This window comes from Oncorhynchus gorbuscha, linkage group LG14 (assembly GCF_021184085.1).
Source record: "Oncorhynchus gorbuscha isolate QuinsamMale2020 ecotype Even-year linkage group LG14, OgorEven_v1.0, whole genome shotgun sequence".
NCBI lineage: Eukaryota > Metazoa > Chordata > Actinopteri > Salmoniformes > Salmonidae > Oncorhynchus > Oncorhynchus gorbuscha.
The window spans coordinates 53622980-53645418 of record NC_060186.1 but is presented as its reverse complement, the minus strand read 5'-3'; the positions used below and the strand labels follow the sequence as shown (position 1 = coordinate 53645418).

The 22439-nt window shown below is 45.1% G+C and overlaps 1 protein-coding gene across 4 annotated transcripts in view; it reads right to left on the bottom strand.

Annotated features, from left to right (window-relative positions):
* Nucleotides 1-8543: 8543 nt before the first annotated feature.
* LOC123995106 (androgen-induced gene 1 protein-like) overlaps nucleotides 8544-22439 on the bottom strand; it is a 61345-nt gene continuing 47449 nt past the window's right edge. For all 4 annotated transcript variants that reach the window (XM_046298437.1, XM_046298438.1, XM_046298441.1 and 1 more), the window contains 3 exons: nucleotides 14688-14803; nucleotides 10346-10509; nucleotides 8544-9332 (listed from right to left, as the gene is read on the bottom strand). In XM_046298437.1, coding sequence (XP_046154393.1) covers nucleotides 9298-9332; nucleotides 10346-10509; nucleotides 14688-14803 — 315 coding nt within the window. In that variant the 3' untranslated portion in view covers nucleotides 8544-9297. The remainder of the gene's footprint in view (nucleotides 9333-10345; nucleotides 10510-14687; nucleotides 14804-22439) is intronic.

Genomic DNA, 22439 nt, shown 5'->3' with positions numbered 1-22439 from the left:
CATTATGATCTGATCTCATAAGACGCTGTGCCCAATCATACAATCCTTAAGCCTGTGTCTATCTGCACTGTACATGAAAAAGTATTCTAAACCTAGAGTATTCAGTGTGGCGGGCTGAGTAAAAAGTATATTTCTTATCGGTCTTGTGGGTGTCACGCCATACATCGAGCAGTCCTAGATCCTGCAGTATCCTATTGATCTTTTTAGCAACTAGACTCATTTTCCTATTTTGATTTGTGCTGTCCAAATTTGAGTTTAGAACTGTGTTAAAATCCCCTCCACAGATAAAAGTGCCAGAGGTTTCTGTGGCAATTAAATCAAACACCTTCCTGTAGAAGACCATGTCACTCCCTGAGGGCGTGTATACATTAAACAATGTAACTTCCTGTAGAAGACCATGTCACTCCCTGGGGGCATGTATACATTAAATAATGTAACTTCCTGTAGAAGACCATGTCACTCCCTGAGGGCGTGTATACATTAAACAATGTAACTTCCTGTAGAAGACCATGTCACTCCCTGGAGGTGTGTATACATTAAATAATGTAACTTCCTGTAGAAGACCATGTCACTCCCTGGAGGTGTGTATACATTAAATAATGTAACTTCCTGTAGAAGACCATGTCACTCCCTGGAGGTGTGTATACATTAAATAATGTAACTTCCTGTAGAAGACCATGTCACTCCCTGGGGTGTGTATACATTAAATAATGTAACTTCCTGTAGAAGACCATGTCACTCCCTGGGGGCAATACATTAAATAATATAACTTCCTGTAGAAGACCATGTCACTCCCTGGGGATGTGTATACATTAAATAATGTAACTTCCTGTAGAAGACCATGTCACTCCCTGAGGGCGTGTATACATTAAATAATGTAACTTCCTGTAGAAGACCATGTCACTCCCTGGGGATGTGTATACATTAAATAATGTAACTTCCTGTAGAAGACCATGTCACTCCCTGGGGGTGTGTATACATTAAATAATGTAACTTCCTGTAGAAGACCATGTCACTCCCTGGAGGTGTGTATACATTAAATAATGTAACTTCCTGTAGAAGACCATGTCACTCCCTGGAGGTGTGTATACATTAAATAATGTAACTTCCTGTAGAAGACCATGTCACTCCCTGGAGGTGTGTATACATTAAATAATGTAACTTCCTGTAGAAGACCATGTCACTCCCTGGGGGCATGTATACATTAAATAATATAACTTCCTGTAGAAGACCATGTCACTCCCTGGGGATGTGTATACATTAAATAATGTAACTTCCTGTAGAAGACCATGTCACTCCCTGAGGGCGTGTATACATTAAATAATGTAACTTCCTGTAGAAGACCATGTCACTCCCTGGGGATGTGTATACATTAAATAATGTAACTTCCTGTAGAAGACCATGTCACTTCCTGGGGGTGTGTATACATTAAATAATGTAACTTCCTGTAGAAGACCATGTCACTCCCTGGGGGCGCATATACATTAAATAATGTAACTTCTTGTAGAAGACCATGTCACTCCCTGGGGGTGTGTATACATTAAATAATGTAACTTCCTGTAGAAGACCATGTCACTTCCTGGGGGTGTGTATACATTAAATAATGTAACTTCCTGTAGAAGACCATGTCACTCCCTGGGGGCGCATATACATTAAATAATGTAACTTCTTGTAGAAGACCATGTCACTCCCTGGGGGCACGTATACATTAAATAATATAACTTCCTGTAGAAGACCATGTCACTCCCTGGAGGTGTGTATACATTAAATAATATAACTTCCTGTAGAAGACCATGTCACTCCCTGGGGGTGTGTATACATTAAATAATGTAACTTCCTGTAGAAGACCATGTCACTCCCTGGAGGTGTGTATACATTAAATAATATAACTTCCTGTAGAAGACCATGTCACTCCCTGGGGGTGTGTATACATTAAATAATGTAACTTCCTGTAGAAGACCATGTCACTTCCTGGGGGTGTGTATACATTAAATAATGTAACTTCCTGTAGAAGACCATGTCACTTCCTGGGGGTGTGTATACATTAAATAATGTAACTTCCTGTAGAAGACCATGTCACTCCCTGGAGGTGTGTATACATTAAATAATGTAACTTCCTGTAGAAGACCATGTCACTCCCTGGAGGTGTGTATACATTAAATAATGTAACTTCCTGGAAGACCATGTCACTCCCTGGAGGTGTGTATACATTAAATAATGTAACTTCCTGTAGAAGACCATGTCACTCCCTGGGGGTGTGTATACATTAAATAATATAACTTCCTGTAGAAGACCATGTCACTCCCTGGGGATGTGTATACATTAAATAATGTAACTTCCTGTAGAAGACCATGTCACTCCCTGAGGGCGTGTATACATTAAATAATGTAACTTCCTGTAGAAGACCATGTCACTCCCTGGGGATGTGTATACATTAAATAATGTAACTTCCTGTAGAAGACCATGTCACTTCCTGGGGGTGTGTATACATTAAATAATGTAACTTCCTGTAGAAGACCATGTCACCCCTGGGGGTGTGTATACATTAAATAATGTAACTTCCTGTAGAAGACCATGTCACTCCCTGGAATTAAATAATGTAACTTCCTGTAGAAGACCATGTCACTCCCTGGGGGCGCATATACATTAAATAATGTAACTTCTTGTAGAAGACCATGTCACTCCCTGGGAGTGCGTATACATTAAATAATGTAACTTCCTGTAGAAGACCATGTCACTCCCTGGAGGTGTGTATACATTAAATAATGTAACTTCCTGTAGAAGACCATGTCACTCCCTGGGGGTGTGTATACATTAAATAATGTAACTTCCTGTAGAAGACCATGTCACTCCCTGGGAGTGCGTATACATTAAATAATGTAACTTCCTGTAGAAGACCATGTCACTCCCTGGGAGTGCGTATACATTAAATAATGTAACTTCCTGTAGAAGACCATGTCACTCCCTGGGAGTGCGTATACATTAAATAATGTAACTTCCTGTAGAAGACCATGTCACTCCCTGGGGATGTGTATACATTAAATAATGTAACTTCCTGTAGAAGACCATGTCACTCCCTGGGGGCACGTATACATTAAATAATGTAACTTCCTGTAGAAGACCATGTCCCTCCCTGGGAGTGCGTATACATTAAATAATGTAACTTCCTGTAGAAGACCATGTCACTCCCTGGGCGTGCGTATACATTAAATAATGTAACTTCCTGTAGAAGACCATGTCACTCCCTGGGAGTGCGTATACATTAAATAATGTAACTTCCTGTAGAAGACCATGTCACTCCCTGGGAGTGCGTATACATTAAATAATGTAACTTCCTGTAGAAGACCATGTCACTCCCTGGGGATGTGTATACATTAAATAATGTAACTTCCTGTAGAAGACCATGTCCCTCCCTGGGAGTGCGTATACATTAAATAATGTAACTTCCTGTAGAAGACCATGTCACTCCCTGGGAGTGCGTATACATTAAATAATGTAACTTCCTGTAGAAGACCATGTCACTCCCTGGGAGTGTGTATACATTAAATAATGTAACTTCCTTGTTATCCAGGTTATATTTAACAAGTATAAATCTACCCTCCTTGTCTTTTATTTATGACATCATTTTGAGTTTAACTGAATTTGGGATCAAGATTGCAACTCCCCTTCCCATTTTGTAAGAAGAAAAAAAAAAGTGTTCCTATATCCCATTTTCTTGAGTTTCTCGTGTTCAGGTGTGGTTAAGTGCGTTTCCTGTCAGAATAGTATGTCACCTCTCTCCCGTTTCAGCTTTGCTATTACCTTACTTCTCTTGATGTCACTCCCCAGTCCGTTTACATTGAGACTTATGACCTTATATTCCCGATGATGCATCGATATAAATAAAACCCTGTGCACCATAACTGCCTGCTTAACTGCCTGCTTAACATGAGCCTAAAAATCAATGATAATAAAGTAAACCAAAGTGGGAAAATACTTTGATATTTGGACTCCCATGTCAGAGGATTGTCTCTTGCCTCTGGGGTTTGAGGGGATGAGCCTGTCCGCAGGATGGGCCCCTCGCTCAGATATGAAAATGCGTGACGTAGTCACAAACAAGACCTGTTGGAACTGAAAATAATAAGGGTGCCTATTTCGTCGCTTATACACATCGGTTAATTACAAGTGAAACTATATCGGTCATGCTTGCATATCATGAATCCTCCCCTTGATATGCCCTTCTGTCGCCCCGTCAATGTGTCATTAATCCTTAGCTAATATATATGTTATTAATGTGACACTACTTAGTGTGTTCATAAAGAGTACATGCCTTTTGGCTACTCACCTTTGTTCAGCATTGAGGGAAAATAGGGGAGATATTTTACCTATTGCAATGTAAACCGTAACAACCCAAAGTCTTAACAGCTCGCAGTAACTATTCATTCTGTTAAATCTGATTCAGTCTCTTCCATCTTCCCGTTGGAAATGCCTGAGTCTCTCTCGGATGTGAACGTCCTCTCGCCGAGATGGTTTCCCTCTTTCTCCATGACCCTGCTGGTCGACAACGATCCATGGGAGAGCTTGCTCAAGTGTTTCCGCTGGTGATGTTGCCTTTCTCCTGGCGGTATACTCCACTGGGAAGCCCCTTGACTTCAGGTCCTCAGCCGCCTCGTCTGCATGCTCGTATGTAACCGGGCTGTTTTCCAGAAATACCCACATTTTTGCCGGGAATGGTGTTTGGAAGCGAATACCCTTCTCTTTAAGTGCTTTCTTAATGGGGGTGTATTCTTTCCTTCTTTTCAGTATCTCTCCCGCGTAGTCATGATCAAAGAACACTCGTTGGCCTTGGAAGTTAACAGGCTTTTTCCAGGTTGCATGTAAGACTTTCTCTTTGACTGAGACTTTTAGGAACCGTACTACTATGGATCTTGGTGGGGCGCCGCTGGAGGGTTTTGAGGCCAGAGCTCGGTGTGCTCTCTCGAATCCCAGGTCAGGGTCGTCTTCAAGTATGCCCTTGAATAGACCCTCCACAAATTTGGGCGTAGTCTTTTTCTGCGCCCTCTACTACTTTATAAAGTCTAATGTTGTTTCGACGTGAGAAACCTTCGAGTTCTGTCACTTTTGCCTGTAGTACGTGTTGGCTTTTCAGTGACTGTTCAACTTTTTTTATGACTGCAATGTTCCATATGTCCATTTCCCCAATGCGCTGTTCTGCGTCCCCCATTCTTGTAGATATGCTGTGAAGTTCTAATTTGTTTTCTTCAAGTTTCTGGTTAATGTCCTTCTTGAACTCATTCAGTTATTTTCTTACATCTTCTCGAAGTTCCTCTCGTAAGCCTGTGAGCACCTCGCCCAATTCCTCCTTCATTACCTCACGAAACTAGGGTTATTTTGCTGCTGCTATCTTATTTGCGCTAGCGTTAGCCATCTCGGGTTCATCGCCGATTATATCTTCTGCTGTCTTGTTATGGGTAGTTCCGCTACCTTTACCTATTTTTCCATTTTGCGTAAGTTATTATAATGCTCAGAGTAAATACTTGAATTTAGGGGGGTGGAAAACTCGGCAGCCATTTCCTAAGTTGCGTCACCGGAAGCCCCCAGCCACGCCGCTTAGTGATGAGCTTTGAGGGCAATATGGTGTTGAATGCTGAGCTGTAGTCAAGGAATAGCATTCTCACATAGGTGTTCCTTTTGTCCAGGTGTGGAGTGCAATAGAGAGTGCATTGTCTGTGGATCTGTTTGGGCAGTATGCACATTGGAGTGGGTCTAGGGTTTCAGGGATAATGGTGTTGATGTGAGCCATTACCAGCCTTTCGGAGCACTTCATGGCTACAGACGTGAGTGCTACGGGTCTGTTGTCATTTAGGCAGGTTGCCATTATGTTCTTAGGCACAGGGACTATGGTGGTCTGCTTGAAACATGTTGGTATTACACTCAGACAGGGAGAGGTTGAAAATGCAAATGAAGACACTTGCCAGTTGGTCAGTGCATGCTCGGAGTACACGTCCTGGTAATCCGTCTGGCCCAGCGGTCTTGTGATTGTTGACCTGTTTAAAGGTCTTACTCACATCGGCTGCGGAGAGCGTAATCACACAGTCGTCCGGAACAGCTGATGCTCTCATGCATGTTTCAGTGTTACTTGCCTCGAAGCGAGCATAGAAGTAATTTAGCTCGTCTGGTAGGCTCGTGTCACTGGGCAGTTCTCGGCTGTGCTTCCCTTTGCAGTCTACTAGTTTGCAAGCCCTGCCACATCTGACGAGCTTCGGAGCCAGTGTAGTACGATTCGATCTTAGTCCTGTATTGACGCTTTGCCTGTTTGTTGGAGGGCATAGTGGGATTTCTTATACGCTTCCGGGTTAGAGTCCCGCTCCTTGTAAGCAGAAGCTCTACCCTTTAGCTCAGTGCGGATGTTGCCTGTAATCCATGGCTTCTGGTTTGGGTATGCACGTACAGTCACTGTGGAGACGACGTCATCAATGCATTTATTGATGAAGCCAGTGACTGATGTGGTGTACTCCTCAATGCTTTTGGATGAATCCTGGAAAATATTCCAGTCTGTACTAGCAAAACAGTCGCAGTAGCTTAGCATCTGCTTCATATGACCACTTGTTTTATTGACCGAGTCACTGTGTATGAATTTGAGAGTGCTTTCTTTTCTCCAGCTCCATCCCTCAGGTTTTTAGATAATTTGTCTTTGAGAGTTTTTTTTAGATAATTTGTCTTTTGAGTTTTTTCTACAAACAGTGATTAGGCCCTTACATGCTGTCATGTTATTGATCTTAATCATGTAATAATAACCTCCCTCCAGTTCCCTCTGGTTTTGTGTGTTATGGTTCATTCCTACATAAAGGTTTTAAATGTTTGATGCTTGCAGTAGTGGCGTGTTAGATGAGAGATGTCATGCCCTTCGCTGCATTCTGACCATACAACCCCCCTTGAAGGTCACTCATGTAGAGCTCTGCTGCTACGGCCAAAGAACCACTCAGGATCCCTGCCTAAGACTGGCACAGTACACATGCTCAGCCGCCTGCCCCCACACATCCGGCAGAGAAACACACACACACACACACACACACACACACACACACACACACACACACACACACACACACACACACACACACACACACACACACACACACACACACACACACACACACACACACACACACACACACACACACACACACACACACACACACACACACACCTTGCCAAAGGATCTGTGCTCCATATTTTCTGCGCTTGGAGGGTGCAGGGGTTGAGTGCCACCACAGTGAGTGCTTGGAGCCACTATGCAGGGCTATATTTGGGCCTCCATCTTGTGCCCGCTGAATGAGCTGCTTGGTGTCACTCTATGATTTTCCACCCACTGGGGCCTGGAGAACAGAAAGGCTGCATTTAAACTGCTTTTACTTCCACTAATGTCAGTACGCGTTGAGCGGTAATGTTATTTGTGCTCAGACTCTGGCATTTCCGCCTGCAAGTTTGTAGTTATCATACTTTTGATTGGCTGTGACTAAGCCTTGCAATGTTGCTCAAGCTTCTCCTGCTTACCAAACACCGTTTACTTCCCAATTACTATGCTAATGTATGCCAGCAAAAAATCCTTCAAAATGCATTCAATTTGTCACCTCCACATGGGGGACCGGCAGTGTTAATGAGAAGACTATGAAGTGTCGTTCTCTCGTTATCAAGCTGACAGAGAGCCTGCGACGGTGCACACACTCCACCATGACAAAAATGTATACAAACAACTTACCCGGCAAAGATGTCATTATCTATCAGGATGAAAAACCACAGTTGTCAAGAGCACCTATTTCTGTTTCACTACAAACGACTGTGTTTGCAGAGGAATGGATGAGAAGGGTTTAAATTTTCCATATAATTGAGCTGACGGCTACTATTACGGGAGCTGGCTGGTTGCAAACTTTTAGAGGTTTTGTTTTCTAAGAAGTGGGGATAGGTAGAGAGGAGATGCAGGATAGTACACGGTTGTGTTTTGCAGTTTTGGCTCTACGTTTAAAACATTTTATAGGGTTGTAATACAATGACGGCCTGTTTAAAAATGATAAATAGCAGCTGAGATCATATCACTGTCAAAACAAACTTACAGCCACTCATAAAGAATTTATCCCATTTATCTATTATGCTACTGTGGTATACTTTCATTTAGAGGCTAACATATTATTTCATGAGACCTTCTGAGGTCTGTCTCCCAGAGTTACTAGCGCCTTGGAATAGCTGTGATGTGAATGAAAAGGCATATTATGGGTACATTTCTTTTGTATTGAGCTTCTGGTTATTTAGTCTGTCGAGCTAACCCATTTTCTTATGGGCTAGAATGTGTGTTTCTCGTTAAGAGCTTGTCCAGCACTGCACAAAGGAATTGTTATGTTAGGGCAGAGTCTGTGTCTAAAGAAGACAGACAGAAATGCCAGAGAAAATATAGGCCAAACATTAAATCACAAGTGTGGTGATTTATCTTTTTAATTGAAGAGAAGAGCTGTAGTGAGACTCTGACTGACACACACACACACACACACACACACAAACACATCTGACTCGCTCGAAATAACTTAACACCTTTTTATTGAAAGACCATACACACTTCAAGAGTCAAACGCTGTCATCCCTTTTTACAAAAACATAAAAACAAGAAAGGGTAATTTTGAACAGTGGAGCTCACAAGTCTGGCTGTCCTAGAAAATAACATTCTATGGTACAGCTGTTAGACACTACACAACCAGGAAAAGGCTGTCATTCATGCCACTCTGTAGGCGAGATGCCCTCGCTAGAAAGCTCTCCAGTGAAAAGGGAGAAAAAGAAGAGAAAGCTAATCCTGATACAAGGCTTTTGCTAACTCTGCCGGAGTGCCTAAGCATCTTAAGATTAATATCACACCCATAGCAATAAGTTCATTCCATTTAATGCAGTATACTCGGTGTTCAGATAATACTTGAGTCGTAGAGATGGATAAACAGGATGATTAAATAGTAAATACTAATACGTGAGTAAATGTAATGTCATCGTAATACCTCCTAGTCCATAGCAAAGTGGTGAATTCATATCCCACCTTGTCATTGACGGGAAACAGGCATCTCAGGTCTTAGCTACAGTCCAACAACTTCAAGAGGAGGACTCAGCACTTTAAAAGCCCAAAAGGTTATTTTCAAAAGAGAAAAAAATCTGATCATATTCCCACATATTTTTTAAAATAATTTATTTACATAGAGGTTGTTATTATGCTGTCCGGGTTGGGATTGGGCCTGTCTTTGCAGCGACCCACAATGCAGTGTTCCTACTCCGCAATGGCCTTCAGTCAGCTTTAGCCTTGTCTGTGTCTATAACACCTGGAAGACAGAGATGAATGTCAATGCAAGGTTTTCTCTTGTTTAATCATTACTTCAATCAGTGGTGTTGAGGGGGGAATATGAAGTTGTGTAAGACAAAGAACAGGAATACTAAAGAGTTTGTACATTTTCAGAGACCATCATTTCTAATATGACTCTGTAGTCACTCCATCCAAAATGAAATGCCAAATTGAACATTCATAGCAGACCAATTGGCCTCATATACTGTAGCTATCATTAAATGTCCCATTTGGGTGTATTGAGGTTATGTTGGAGTGGTGAGATGGGAATATGAGCTCTGAGGGAAGGAGCTGTGGGAGAGAGAAATGAATGAAATCACAGCAGGACTAGACCAGGGAGAGGAGGGAGGGGATTGGAAAGAAAGGAGGGAGAAAGAGGAGAGGAAGAAGGGACTAACAAGCAAAAGGGAGAGAGGAGAGAACGGGTGGAGGAGAAGGAACGAAAGGAGAAGAGGAAACGGGAGGGGTGAAGATGAATTAGACAGGAAAGAGAGATGTGGGAGGAGTGAGCAGATTGTAGGACGTGGAAGGGTGTGAGAGGAAACAGAAGGGTAGTGTTGATTTGTGGGTCAGTGTTAAACAGGTGGGAGAAGGAGGGATGGAGGGATTTGTCTGCTAGCTGCAGTCAGTCTGCTTTTCGACTCTTCTCTCCTACCCCATCTGTAGCGCAGCAGATAGCTCTCCTCCCACGGACCTCCCAGCCCGCACTTTAAATGCAAATAGGTACAGGAATGTGTATGTGTGTGTGTGTGTAAGCTCAACGGTGTACTTGTGTTTGCGTGTGTGTGTGTGTTAGTGTGTGTGTTAGTGTGTGTACACTTTTTTGAACTCGTTTGCACTCGTGGGTGAGTGCTGGTGTGTGATTGAGAGCACCACTAGAGGCTCTGAAACCACAAGGATTCATGCTAGTAGAGGCCCTTAGCGTGCTATCCCGCTCCACACTGTGGAACACACACACAGAGGGAGCAGCTGCCAGACGTGCTGAGGGCTTACATTTGGAGCCGTCCCAGATGTAGCTGTTGAGGACCTCTCCCAGGACGTAGTAGATGTTAATCAGGACAGTGAGGCAGGAGAAGAAGGCCACCTTTGCCAGGGGACTGATCTGCTCCAACAGGGGGTAGACCCACACGCCGGTCACATGATGCACCCAGCACATCCTGACAGAGGGAGGGAGATAGGGGTGAGATGATAGAGGACAGAGATATATAAGGAAAGAGAGTAAAGAGTTTGTTTATATTATAAACCGGGTGGTTTGAGCCTTGAATGCTGGTTGTGTTGAAAGCCGTGGTTTATCAGACAGTATACCATGGGTATGACCAAAAATTGCTTGTTTAGTGTTCTAATTATGTTGGTAACCAGTTTATAATAGCAATAAGGCACCTCGGGGGTTTGTGGGATATGGCCAATATACCACGGCTAATGGCTGTATCCAGGCACTCTGTGTTGCGTTGTGCATAAGAACAGCCCTTAGCCACACCTTATTGCTCAATTATACCCACTTGTCTGTATTTGCATTTACTATGGTTCCCCATTAGCTGCTGTCTTCCTGGGGTCCAGCAAAATGAAGGCAGTTATACAATTTAAAAAATATTACATTACAGTCACAATTTTCACAACACACTGTGCGCTCAGGCCCCTACTCCACCACTACCGCATATCTACACTACAAAATCCATGTGTATAGTGTGTATGTTATTGTGTGTATGCAATAGAGGCTCAAAGATGGCCAAAGTGGAGATCCTTTGTAGCTGTAGTACACCCACTCTCCATGTCCCTTTGTCTGTCTGCCTTCTATAGTATCCAGCCACTTCCTTTTCATAAAGTTAGGAGTCTGGTCATTTGAGTGTGAGTGTGTGTGTCCTTACTGTAGGAATCCAGAGACTCATTTTTTTTATAGTGAGATGATGATTCTAAAAACATACCGGCCCTAAATTATGCTGAACCACTGAAATGAATGTAACATACACCGTGTACAAAACATTAAGGACATCTGCTCTTTCCATGACAGACTGACCAGGTGAATCCAGGTGGTTGTGGTGCAACTCAATATTAGGAAGGTGTTCCTAATGTTTGGTATACTCATTGTACACTTTTGAACATAAAGTGCTACTGATACATAACAGTAGCAGAGGACATTGGAAGTACCATCTGTGGAGAGAGAGAGAGACTGCCAGCCAGGGGATGTCTCAGGGAGAGAGTGTAATATTTACTGTACATTTTTTGCTTTTCACTTTTGTTTATTATCTATTTCACTTTGACATTTAATTGAGAGAGCGAGAGACACTTCAGAGAGAGAGAGAGATTGCCATGGGAGGTCTCAGAGAGAGAGAGAGACTTCCAGGGGAGATCTCAGGGAGGGAGGGAGGGAGAGAGGGAGTCTGACTGACTGACTTCCAGGGGAGATCTCAGGGAGAGAGAGAGACCTCCAGGGGAGATCTCGGGGAGAGAGACAGAGACTTCCAGGGGAGATCTCAGGGAGAGAGAGTCACTGCCACGGGAGGTCTCAGGGAGAGAGACTTCCAGGGGAGATCTCAGGGGGAGAGAGAGAGAGACTTCCAGGGGAGATCTCAGGGAGAGAGAGACTTCCAGGGGAGATCTCAGGGAGAGAGAGTCACTGCCACGGGAGGTCTCAGGGAGAGAGAGAGACTTCCAGGGGAGATCTCAGGGGGAGAGAGAGAGACTGCCAGGGGAGATCTCAGGGAGAGAGAGAGACTTCCAGGGGAGATCTCAGGGAGAGAGAGTCACTGCCACGGAAGGTCTCAGGGAGAGAGAGAGAGAGAGAGAGAGAGAGAGAGAGAGAGAGAGAGAGAGAGAGACTTCCAGGGGAGATCTCAGGGGGAGAGAGAGAGAGACTTCCAGGGGAGATCTCAGGGGGAGAGAGAGAGACTTCCAGGGGAGATCTCAGGGAGAGAGAGAGACTTCCAGGGGAGATCTCAGGGGGAGAGAGAGAGACTGCCAGGGGAGATCTCAGGGAGAGAGAGAGACTTCCAGGGGAGATCTCAGGGAGAGAGAGTCACTGCCACGGGAGGTCTCAGGGAGAGAGAGAGAGAGAGAGAGAGACTTCCAGGGGAGATCTCAGGGGGAGAGAGAGAGACTGCCAGGGGAGATCTCAGGGAGAGGAGAGAGACTTCCAGGGGAGGTCTCAGGGAGAGAGAGAGACTTCCAGGGGAGATCTCAGGGGGAGAGAGAGAGACTGCCAGGGGAGATCTCAGGGAGAGAGAGAGACTTCCAGGGGAGATCTCAGGGAGAGAGAGTCACTGCCACGGGAGGTCTCAGGGAGAGAGAGAGAGACTTCCAGGGGAGATCTCAGGGGGAGAGAGAGAGACTGCCAGGGGAGATCTCAGGGAGAGGAGAGAGACTTCCAGGGGATATCTCAGGGAGAGAGAGTCACTGCCACGGGAGGTCTCAGGGAGAGCGAAAGAGTGTAATGTTTACTGTATATTTTTTGTTCATTTAACTTTTGTTTTATCCATTTCACTTGCAATAAAGCTACTTAAATCAACATTTAATTGAGAGAGAGAGAGAAACTGCCAGGGGATATCTCAGAGAGAGAGAGAGAGTGAGAGAGAGAGAGAGAGAGAGAGAGAGAGAGAGAGAGAGAGAGAGAGAGAGAGAGAGAGAGAGAGAGAGAGAGAGAGAGAGAGAGAGAAACTGCCAGAGGAGGTCTCAGAGAGAGAGCATACAGTACTGGACAAGGGCACATTAGTGACAGGTGACAGTAGTGTGTCAGCTGGTCCACTCACAGCCTCTCCTTAGCTCACTGATTCCCAAGCTATCACTCAGGGTGAGACTGGACTGGCCCTTACCCTGGCCCTTACCCTGGCCCTAGGCTGCTCCACAATACAGGTGATCTCACTAATATCAAGTGATTAGACTACTTTAGACCACATGGAGAAGCTGTGAGTAATATGGTAAATTATGCAAATGCTTCAATTAGCTGAATTCAACAATTGGGCAATTAATTGAATGGGAATATTAGGTCTTCCATTTGCACATGTGGGGACAAACAAGGTTGTTCATCTAACAGTTACATCCGTTGACCTCTCCCCTCATTTATGATGTACTGTATGCTTCTTTCGTAAGCCACAATATATATTTTTTCCGACTGACTCCATGGATTCAGGGGAAAATCCCAATGTTCCTTTTAGTAACATAGCATTTCCTCAGTTTCCTGATTTTAGAAAATCCTAATTATTGAGCCTACCTGTGTCTGTATTATTGATGGTGTCTGACAGACTAACAAAACTGTACACAGATCAGATCGTCTGCCACTGAAGCATAACTCGTCCTACTTTAGGCTTGACATCTTTCTCTATCCCTCTTTCACTCCCTCCTCCTCTCTCTCCCTCCCCCTCTCTCTCTCTCTCTCTGTAACTCCATGGCTGGGTAATCCCCATGTAAGGCAGACTAGGGATTTACCCAGCTCCAGCACTTTCCCTCTCCTGCTGAGGGAAGCGAGACAGATTCTCTGACCCTGTGAGACGTGTGGGGATATAATCCTCTTCATTTTAGCCAGGGATTAATACAGAGAGAGGTGGGGGCCTTGACACTTCTAGTGGGACTCCTACATTTCAGGTGATTCTGGAAACCCTTTCTCCATGCTGTCGGCCCTGGTTAGCTGCAGTAGAGGGCTCCTCCAGCTCCCAGCCTCTCCTGTTCTTCCCTCTTCCGTGAGCATTACATCTGCCGTGCCGTGTCAGGATTAGGGTCTGGTTCTCTGGTTCAGTAGAATGTTTTGTCACAAGGCAGGCCTCTCTCCCAGACCAGAGACAGATCTCTCTCTCTCTCTCTCTCTCTCTCTCTCTCTCTCTCTCTCTCTCTCTCTCTCTCTCTCTCTCTCTCTCTCTCTCTCTCTCTCTCTCTCTCTCTCTCTCTCTCTCTCTCTCTCTCTCTCTCTCTCTCTCTCTCTCTCTCTCTCTCTTTCGCATTCTCTCTTTCCTGACTGATAAAGGTTAGAGACTGTTTTATCTGCAGGAGATTTGCGAGAGACTGTGTGTCATCATGCTGGGAGAGGGCCATCCATCATGAGGGTGTGGAGGGACAGAGCCATGAGAAACAGGTGTTGAAGTGGAGCTAGCTGCCAGAGCCATGGGCCTGGAGAGGAGAGGTAGCCAGCTAGCCTGATAACATGCTCACTGGGGAGGGGCGGGCCTGCTGGTCTTTACTATGCAGTGTTTATAAAGTGATGTTTCTCTGTTCTGTACAGTATGTTCTTGTATTTAAAAACCAAAGTTAAGTGGAAACGGACAATAACATCTTATGGTCTCTTATCAATTAGCAACAACAACAAAAAAGAGTCCAGCCTCTCATTGTGGGAAGAAAAGGGGGCTCTTACCATAGAACATATCCCACAGCGAAGCTGCACACAGCTATCAGTCCACAAGGCCTGCTGGGATACTGGTGGTGCGTGGTCCTCATCTCAATGATGATGAAGGGGAGGACGGTGGTGTGCTGGAGCAGAGAACACAGAGAGAAAGAACTCTCGTTAGCCACGTTCAGACAGCTAGCTACTATAAGCGACACTCCGCCTGTCTCACTTCAGGCTCAGTGACAACGATAGAGACATGACACATTAGTAACACACAGAATGGATTTGAGAGAGAGAGAGAGAGACAGAGAGTGATGTTATGATGAGGTACTCAGGCAGACATACTGTAGATGGGCTCATGTAAACAGTGGAAGTCTAGAAGCTCTGTCAGTCTGGGACACAGAGTGCAGGGTCATAAGAGGGTAATGAAGTTTTTTTCTAGAGCCATGTGTGGGAGATATTAAACAGATGACGTGCTCTGCTCTCCAGAGAGAGTGTCTTATGATTCAAATCCCCGCTGCTCCCCTCTTGTGTTCTCTCGCTGACACACCTCACTTTTTTCAAGAGTTCAGTAATCTTGCTTGCTTTGGCTCGCGATGTGGCACCTGTTTTCCGACGTGCTGAAAGGATCCAATCTTTTTTTAGAGTCTTCCTGCGTCTCCAGCGTGGCACAGATGTGTTTGCAGAGGAGTGGGGGCCCCGGGGCCTACAGCAGACAACATGAACTATTAACACCCTTTAATATTTACTGTGCGGGTCGTGCTGCTATTTCTCACCATGTTATTTCACCTAGTTGAACCAGCAGACCACTTGGGCCCGGTAGAACCCACCCTGTCCCGCTTACTACACACAGAGCAGTGGAACGCGACAGCTCCCTGACGAACGGCTAAAATTAATCAACGTGCTCACGACTCACCTGCTGTTCTTATAGACCACCTGCGCTCTGTCAGGAATAGAACCGTTACCTTACACCCCTGTGTGTGTCCGTGTCTAGGTGTCTGCGCACAGCTGAGTAGAAATAGGAGTGCTGGGTTTGAAAGCACATCGTAACAGGATCGGGCTCGGTAACAGGCTAATATCTACAGGGCAGTATACTAAAGGTAACCTTGTTTCTAGTCTGTTTCTGCTTCAGCCAATTATTTAATCATTGTCGTACCAAATAAGTTGGTATCAAGCAGAAACAGACTGAAAACCACATTGGCCTTGACAAAGGCACAGGTTGGGTGGCCGTGAAGGAAATGTCCTATGTGACTAATTGCAAATGGCAGCTAATGACAGTCTCTCTAGAGCTGTGGTAACCATCTGGTGGAGATGTGGAGGGTCACAGTGCGGAGACCTCCCTCTTGCGCTAATTGAAATATGAATCAGCTCCCTGAACATACACTTCCACTGAGTGGGCTAGAAGTGGCCTGGGTTCATAATACAGTATTACCATGCATGTGGTTCATCCAAAAATGAAATTGTTTCATGTTAATGTGAATGGTAATGGCTCGGCCCATATAACCATGTGGTGAGAATGTCATTCAGTGTGCTTTGGTCAGCGGCATGTGGGCAGCCTTTATGCTGGGACGTTAAAACAAAGCTTACAGTGCTCCAATGGTGCTTATCTCATAAAAAGATCATTGGAGGACCCTGTCTGGCCTCTCCATGTATGTATTACTTACACCCGTCACTAGATGGCAGCCTTCTTACATTCAGACCAACCGAAAAGTCTCCTCCCACACCTGTCTAGCCTCAGTTGACCCAATGTACACCACATCACATCAGTGGCTATAAATGAGCCATGTTCCATTCTAACCTGTTATTTAAATACCTGACATGTTGGCTTGATGCACCTCAGCTCAGAAACATTGTTTTTTACCCTCAACTCCTCATTAATGTGCTAGTAAGTGTTATTCAGTGGTATGTATTACACATCTTACTGGCCTCTCACCACACTACAGCAGAACAGAACCTATTCTACCATGTCATGGTCACACAAATGAAGCTTTCTAATCACTCTATTGAGTTACACACACACACACACACACACACACACACACACACACACACACACACACACACACACACACACACACACACACACACACACACACACACACACACACACACACACACACACACACACACACACACACACACACACACACACACACACATCCCAGTGAGTATCCCCATGCCATAATGGTTGTAATGCTGTAACCGTGTGTTCCTTATTACGACCTCAGTCACAATGACAAGTATTTCCTCACAGCTGGCCTCTGTCTGTTTCTATCTCTGTCTCTGTCTGCCTTTCTCTGTCTCTGTCTGCCTCTGTCTGTCTCTGTCTGTCTCTGTCTGTCTCTCTCTGTCTCTGTCTGCCTCTCTCTGTCTCTGTCTGTCTCTCTCTGTCTGCCTTTGTCTGTCTGTCTGTCTGTCTCTCTCTGTCTGTCTGTCTCTCTCTGTCTGTCTGCCTCTCTCTGTCTCTGTCTGTCTCTCTGTCTGTCTCTCTGTCTGCCTCTCTCTGTCTCTCTGTCTGTCTGTCTCTGTCTGTCTCTCTGTCTGTCTGTCTGTCTCTGTCTGTCTCTCTGTCTGCTGTCTCTCTGTCTGTCTGTCTGTCTCTCTGTCTGTCTCTCTGTCTCTCTGTCTCTGTCTGTCTCTCTGTCTCTCTGTCTGTCTGTCTCTCTCTGTCTCTCTGTCTGTCTGTCTCTGTCTGTCTCTCTGTCTCTGTCTCACTCCCCTTCACTCTTTGACCATAATGACATAATCTATCTAACTATATACCCGTGTCAGACCATCAGACACGCTGTATTTGGCACATTTCAAAGTTAATCTCTGTTACACCTGGGGACATATGTATTCATTTACATAAACTACAATCTGTTTGTCATTTGTTGTTGGTACGATAACAAGATTAAGACAAACTGACTGTTGATCTTGGAGATGAACAATAGAATTTCATACGCCTTAAATCTTTCAACCAGCCACATTTCTGGGAAGAGTGTTAGGCAAGCAACGTTCCAGTGACCTAAACCGCCAACCGTTGACTGTTAGGATGAAACTAGAGATTGAGAGTTGAAGGCACCTCGTTAGCCCACCTAAAGCTAACGTGTCGCTGTTAAAGCCTGGGAGTGAGCCATGACACTCGGCAGATCTATGCAGCTGCTGCAGGTGCAAATAATGATGGTAAGAAGTGCCTCATCTCCTCAGAGACATTACGTCCTCCCTGTCAGGAGACAGAGAAGAGCTCGTCCACTGCTCTACTCTACTCTCCTGGATCTGAAAGTGCTCTTGCCCACTGTTTTATATATCTGTCTTTCCCTCACTTGTTTTCAATCTCTCAATCTCCTCTTTCTCTAATAGAAAAAAAACGTAGACATTGACATTCTTTTTCAGACAACAAAAAAAGTTGAGGCAAGAATAACCTCTATATTTACAGTATGGGTTTACTTGGGTTTACTTGAGCACTAATGGCTATCACCTACGGGCCAATCAGGATTAGGTGGAGTGATCCAGGGGAAAGAGTTTGGTTAGCACTGCTGAGAAGAGTTCTCCCACAACAGACTCAGGCCAGTGAAGGAACCGGGTTTTGACACAAGATCCAAGAACAACCCTCCCCGCCAGTGCTCACACGTAATCTCCTTTGACTTGCCACATGAAAACCTTGTCCATGATGAGCTTTGCTCTCATGCTCCCTGACAATGCTTCTTCATTCATGCAATGGAGAGGTCTATGATTTCCATTGAACATGTTGCTTGGCAGATGCCCTGGTCCACAGTGAAGATACCCTGGAAGCTACTCAAGCTCTCCGTTTCCCCACAGAGCAATTAGGGTCAAATTCACAGCTGTAGCCTGGTCGGGATTTGAACTCGACACCCTGCGGTCAGGAGTGCGAGACCTCAGCTACTGGTGCTTCTATTTTCATTGTTGTCTGCTACTGCTATCCAAAAGCGCTGGGGGAGTATTTTGAAGACCTCTGAGTGTATGTTATGCAAAGCATCGTAATTACCATAACCACACACAATGGACAGCCAGAGAACAAATAAATAGACAATAAGAGAGAGCATTTCTAAACCCACAACGTCTCTGGCCTTTCCATTTGTGTCAGACTGATTCAGTTACATAACAGACTGTCCATGCACAAATGAACTGGTTCCAGTGGTCTTTGTGGCAATGACTTTAAGTGACAAAGGGGACATACGTAGGTGTACATACGTATGCACAATCACTGGGGATTCGGTGGCTTTTCTTAACCCCCCCCCAATGTTGAGTTACCCTGCAGTAGGTTACTAACACTGTGAGGTGAGAGCGACCCTCTCCTCCACCTCCTCTGTCACATATGGAGCATATGGAGCATGAATTATTGGCTGGGCTCTCAGTTCCCTTTCTAATCAGGGCCAATAAAGACGCCGGACATGCTTAAGTCATTTCTCCTTGTGCACATAGTGTCATGAGCTATCCCCCTTGTCCCCTCCCTCCCAGGCCAGGCCGTGTGTGTGTGTGTGTGCTGCTATCTGGGAATTGTGGGATTGTTTACGACAGTTATTTTGCTGTGGCAGGATGGGATGCCTGCTGGACTGGTGGAGGGCTCCCAGAGGGTATAGGGTGACAGAAAGAGTACTTCCTCCCAAGGCCGGGTCTAGAGTTTTCCTCCCATCACCCCCCACACTGCTCCCTCCCTGCTCCCTACTCCCCCATCCCAACCCTCTCCTGGCCTGGCCTCCTGCTCCACGCCACACTCTGAGCAGCTCCCAGTCAACAGAGGGCTCACATGTCCCCATAGCCCCTATTTCCCTGTCAGCAAGCAACCCCCCATCATGTTTTATTTTAGACTTGTTTTTTCACCCCCCCCCCCCCATTAATCTAACGTGGCAGTCTCTCTCTCTCTCTCTCTCTCTCTCTGACCACCAGATTGAGGAGCTCTCAGATGCTTGTGGTTAAGACTGGATGCCAGCACTGTCTGTGGAAAATCCCCTCTTACAAAACAAGCGCAATTCACTCAAGCGGTCCAGGGCTAAAACAGGATAGGCCATGTCAAAAAACAAACAAATAGAAAGAGCAGAGAGGAGCGGGTTCACGTTGCTCCGAAAATGGCAAGTAGTAGATGAGAAATGAATGTTTTATCTCATTATCTGTTGAGGAGCCAGCGTTCAGTATAACACCTCACCTGCTGCCACATGATCACAGATGTTTGGAAATTTACTGCAAAAGCAGAGACACACTCAAGGAGTTTGTAATTTGAACAAAATAACAAATTGTGTTTTTCTAACCAACTTACTCACGCAGTAAGATTTACACCGGCTTTGGGAACAATGGGCAAAAAAAGCAAGCTGTGAAATGGCCATCGTTCACTAGGTCGAGATGAGTAAATATTTCCCAGTTGTCAAGGATGAGCTAGTGAGCCAGCTATGCACCCGTTTTAATGACAGGGTTTGGACGGGGGAACTTAACCTAGTAACTTTTCCAGGCTCAATGTGGCCGGCGACTCAATCATGATATTGTACACCCCTGGGCCTCCGACTGCCCTGAAATATTAGCGTCCAGAAAAATGGACCTGCAATTATCGATATTTTTTAAGTAATCCCCCAGCAGTCTGCAAACCAGAAGGAAATAGCAGAGCAGAGAACACTTCAAACGGGAAAGGATTGTTTTCCTGGCAGAGAATCAATACCATTGAACACTCAGTTTTTTTTCTCTCTCTCACTCTTTCTTTCTGTTTTTCTTTCTTTCACTCACTCACTCACTCACTCACTCACTCACTCACTCACTCACTCACTCACTCACTCACTCACTCACTCCCTCACTCCCTCCCTCTCTGGCTTGTTGGAGAAGCTGGGTTTGTTCTCTCCGGCTAACTGAATCTGTCTCTCTCAGACACCGTGCACATCTGTTCTCCCACTTCACACACAACTGGCCCAGGCAGCAAGGTAGAATCAGATTCTTTTCAGCTAAATCTCCCGTCAAAATGTTCCCCCGCGGTAAGCATCTACACGGCAGGGAGGGCTCTGAGAGCACTACATTAAAATGTTTAACAATGAGTTGCCTCTCTGTTTTCACTTAAATAAGGTCAGTCAGGAGCGAGTCAGAGCTGCGGCTTTAAGAAAGGCCTTCATTTCTGCTGAGTCTGCAGATGTCCATAGCCCTCATCATCTTGTTAGAAAGTCAAAAAACAAAAAATAAACATCAAACGCAGACTCAAATATCAATGATCTTTTCTGCAGTGCTGTTCTTTAACCCTCCGACACTGGAAGAGGTGTCTCTGATGACGGGGAACAGCTTCATGCCCCTACAGGCCCCTTCAGCTCACCACCACTGTGTGTATGTGTCTGTGGCTCCAGAGGCAGTAGCCAGGCCAGCGGGTGATGAGAGCTGGGTTAGAGCGGGCCCAAGGCCCTCCCGGAGAGGAGCTGTCAGCTGGACACCTGTCGACCATGGATACCTGCCACCTCCCTATTATTACCAGATAAATGTGCAGGGGTATGAGATATTTGAGGTAGATATGTACATGAAGGCAAGGCAATTTGACTAAATAACATGAGTAAAATAAAGAACAGGGTAGCAGCAGCATATGATGAGTGTAAAAGTGTGTGAGTGTGCATGTGTGTATGTGTGTTTCTGTTGTGTAGGTCTGTGTGTGTGTGTGTGTGTGTGTGTGTGTGTGTGTGTGTGTGTGTGTGTGTGTGTGTGTGTGTGTGTGTGTGTGTGTGTGTGTGTGTGTGTGTGTGTGTGTGTGTGTGTGTGTGTGTGTGTGTGTGTGTGTGTGTGTGTGTGTGTGTGTGTGTGTGTGTGTGTGTGTACAGTTGAAGCTGGAAGTTTACATACACTTAGGTTTTTCAACCATTCCACAAATGTCTTGTTAATAAACTATAGTTTTGGCAAGTCAGTTAGGACATCTACTTTGTGCGTGACACAAGTAATTTTTCCAACAATTGTTTACAGATCAATTATTTAACTTATAATTCACTGTATCACAATTCCAGTGGGTCAGAAGTTTACATACACTAAGTTGACTGTGCCATTAAACAGCTTGGAAAATTCCAGAAAATGATGGTTTTAGAAGCATCTGATAGACTAATTGACATCATTTGAGTCAATTGGATGTGTACATGTGGATGTATTTCAAGGCCTACCTTCAAACTGCCTCTTTGCAAAGTGCCTCTTTACTTGACATCATGGGGAAATCAAAAGAAATCAGCCAAGACCTCAGAAAAAAAATGTGGACCTCCACACGTCTGGTTCATCCTTGGGAGCAATTTCCAAACGCCTGAAGGTACCACGTTCATCTGTACAAACAATAGTACGCAAGTATAAACACCATGGGACCACGCAGCCGTCATACCACTCAGGAAGGAGACGCGTTCTGTCTCCTAGAGATGAACGTAATTTGGTGCGAAAAGTGCAAATCAATCCCAGAACAACAGCAAAGGACCTTGTGAAGATGCTGGAGGAAACGGGTACAAAAGTATCTATATCCACAGTAAAACGAGTCCTATAGCGACACAACCTGAAAGGCCACTCAGCAAGGAAGAGGCCACTGCTCCAAAACCGCCATAAAAAAAGACTATGGTTTGCAACTGCACATATGGACAAAGATCATACTTTTTGGAGAAATGTCCTCTGGCCTGATGAAACAGAAATAGAGCTGTTTGGCCATAATGACTATCATTATGTTTGGAGGAAAAGGGGGGATGCTTGCAAGCCGTAGAACACCATCCCAACCTTGAAGCACGGAGGTGGCAACATCATGTTGTGGGGGTGCTTTGATGCAGGAGGGACTGGTGCACTTCACAAAATAGATGG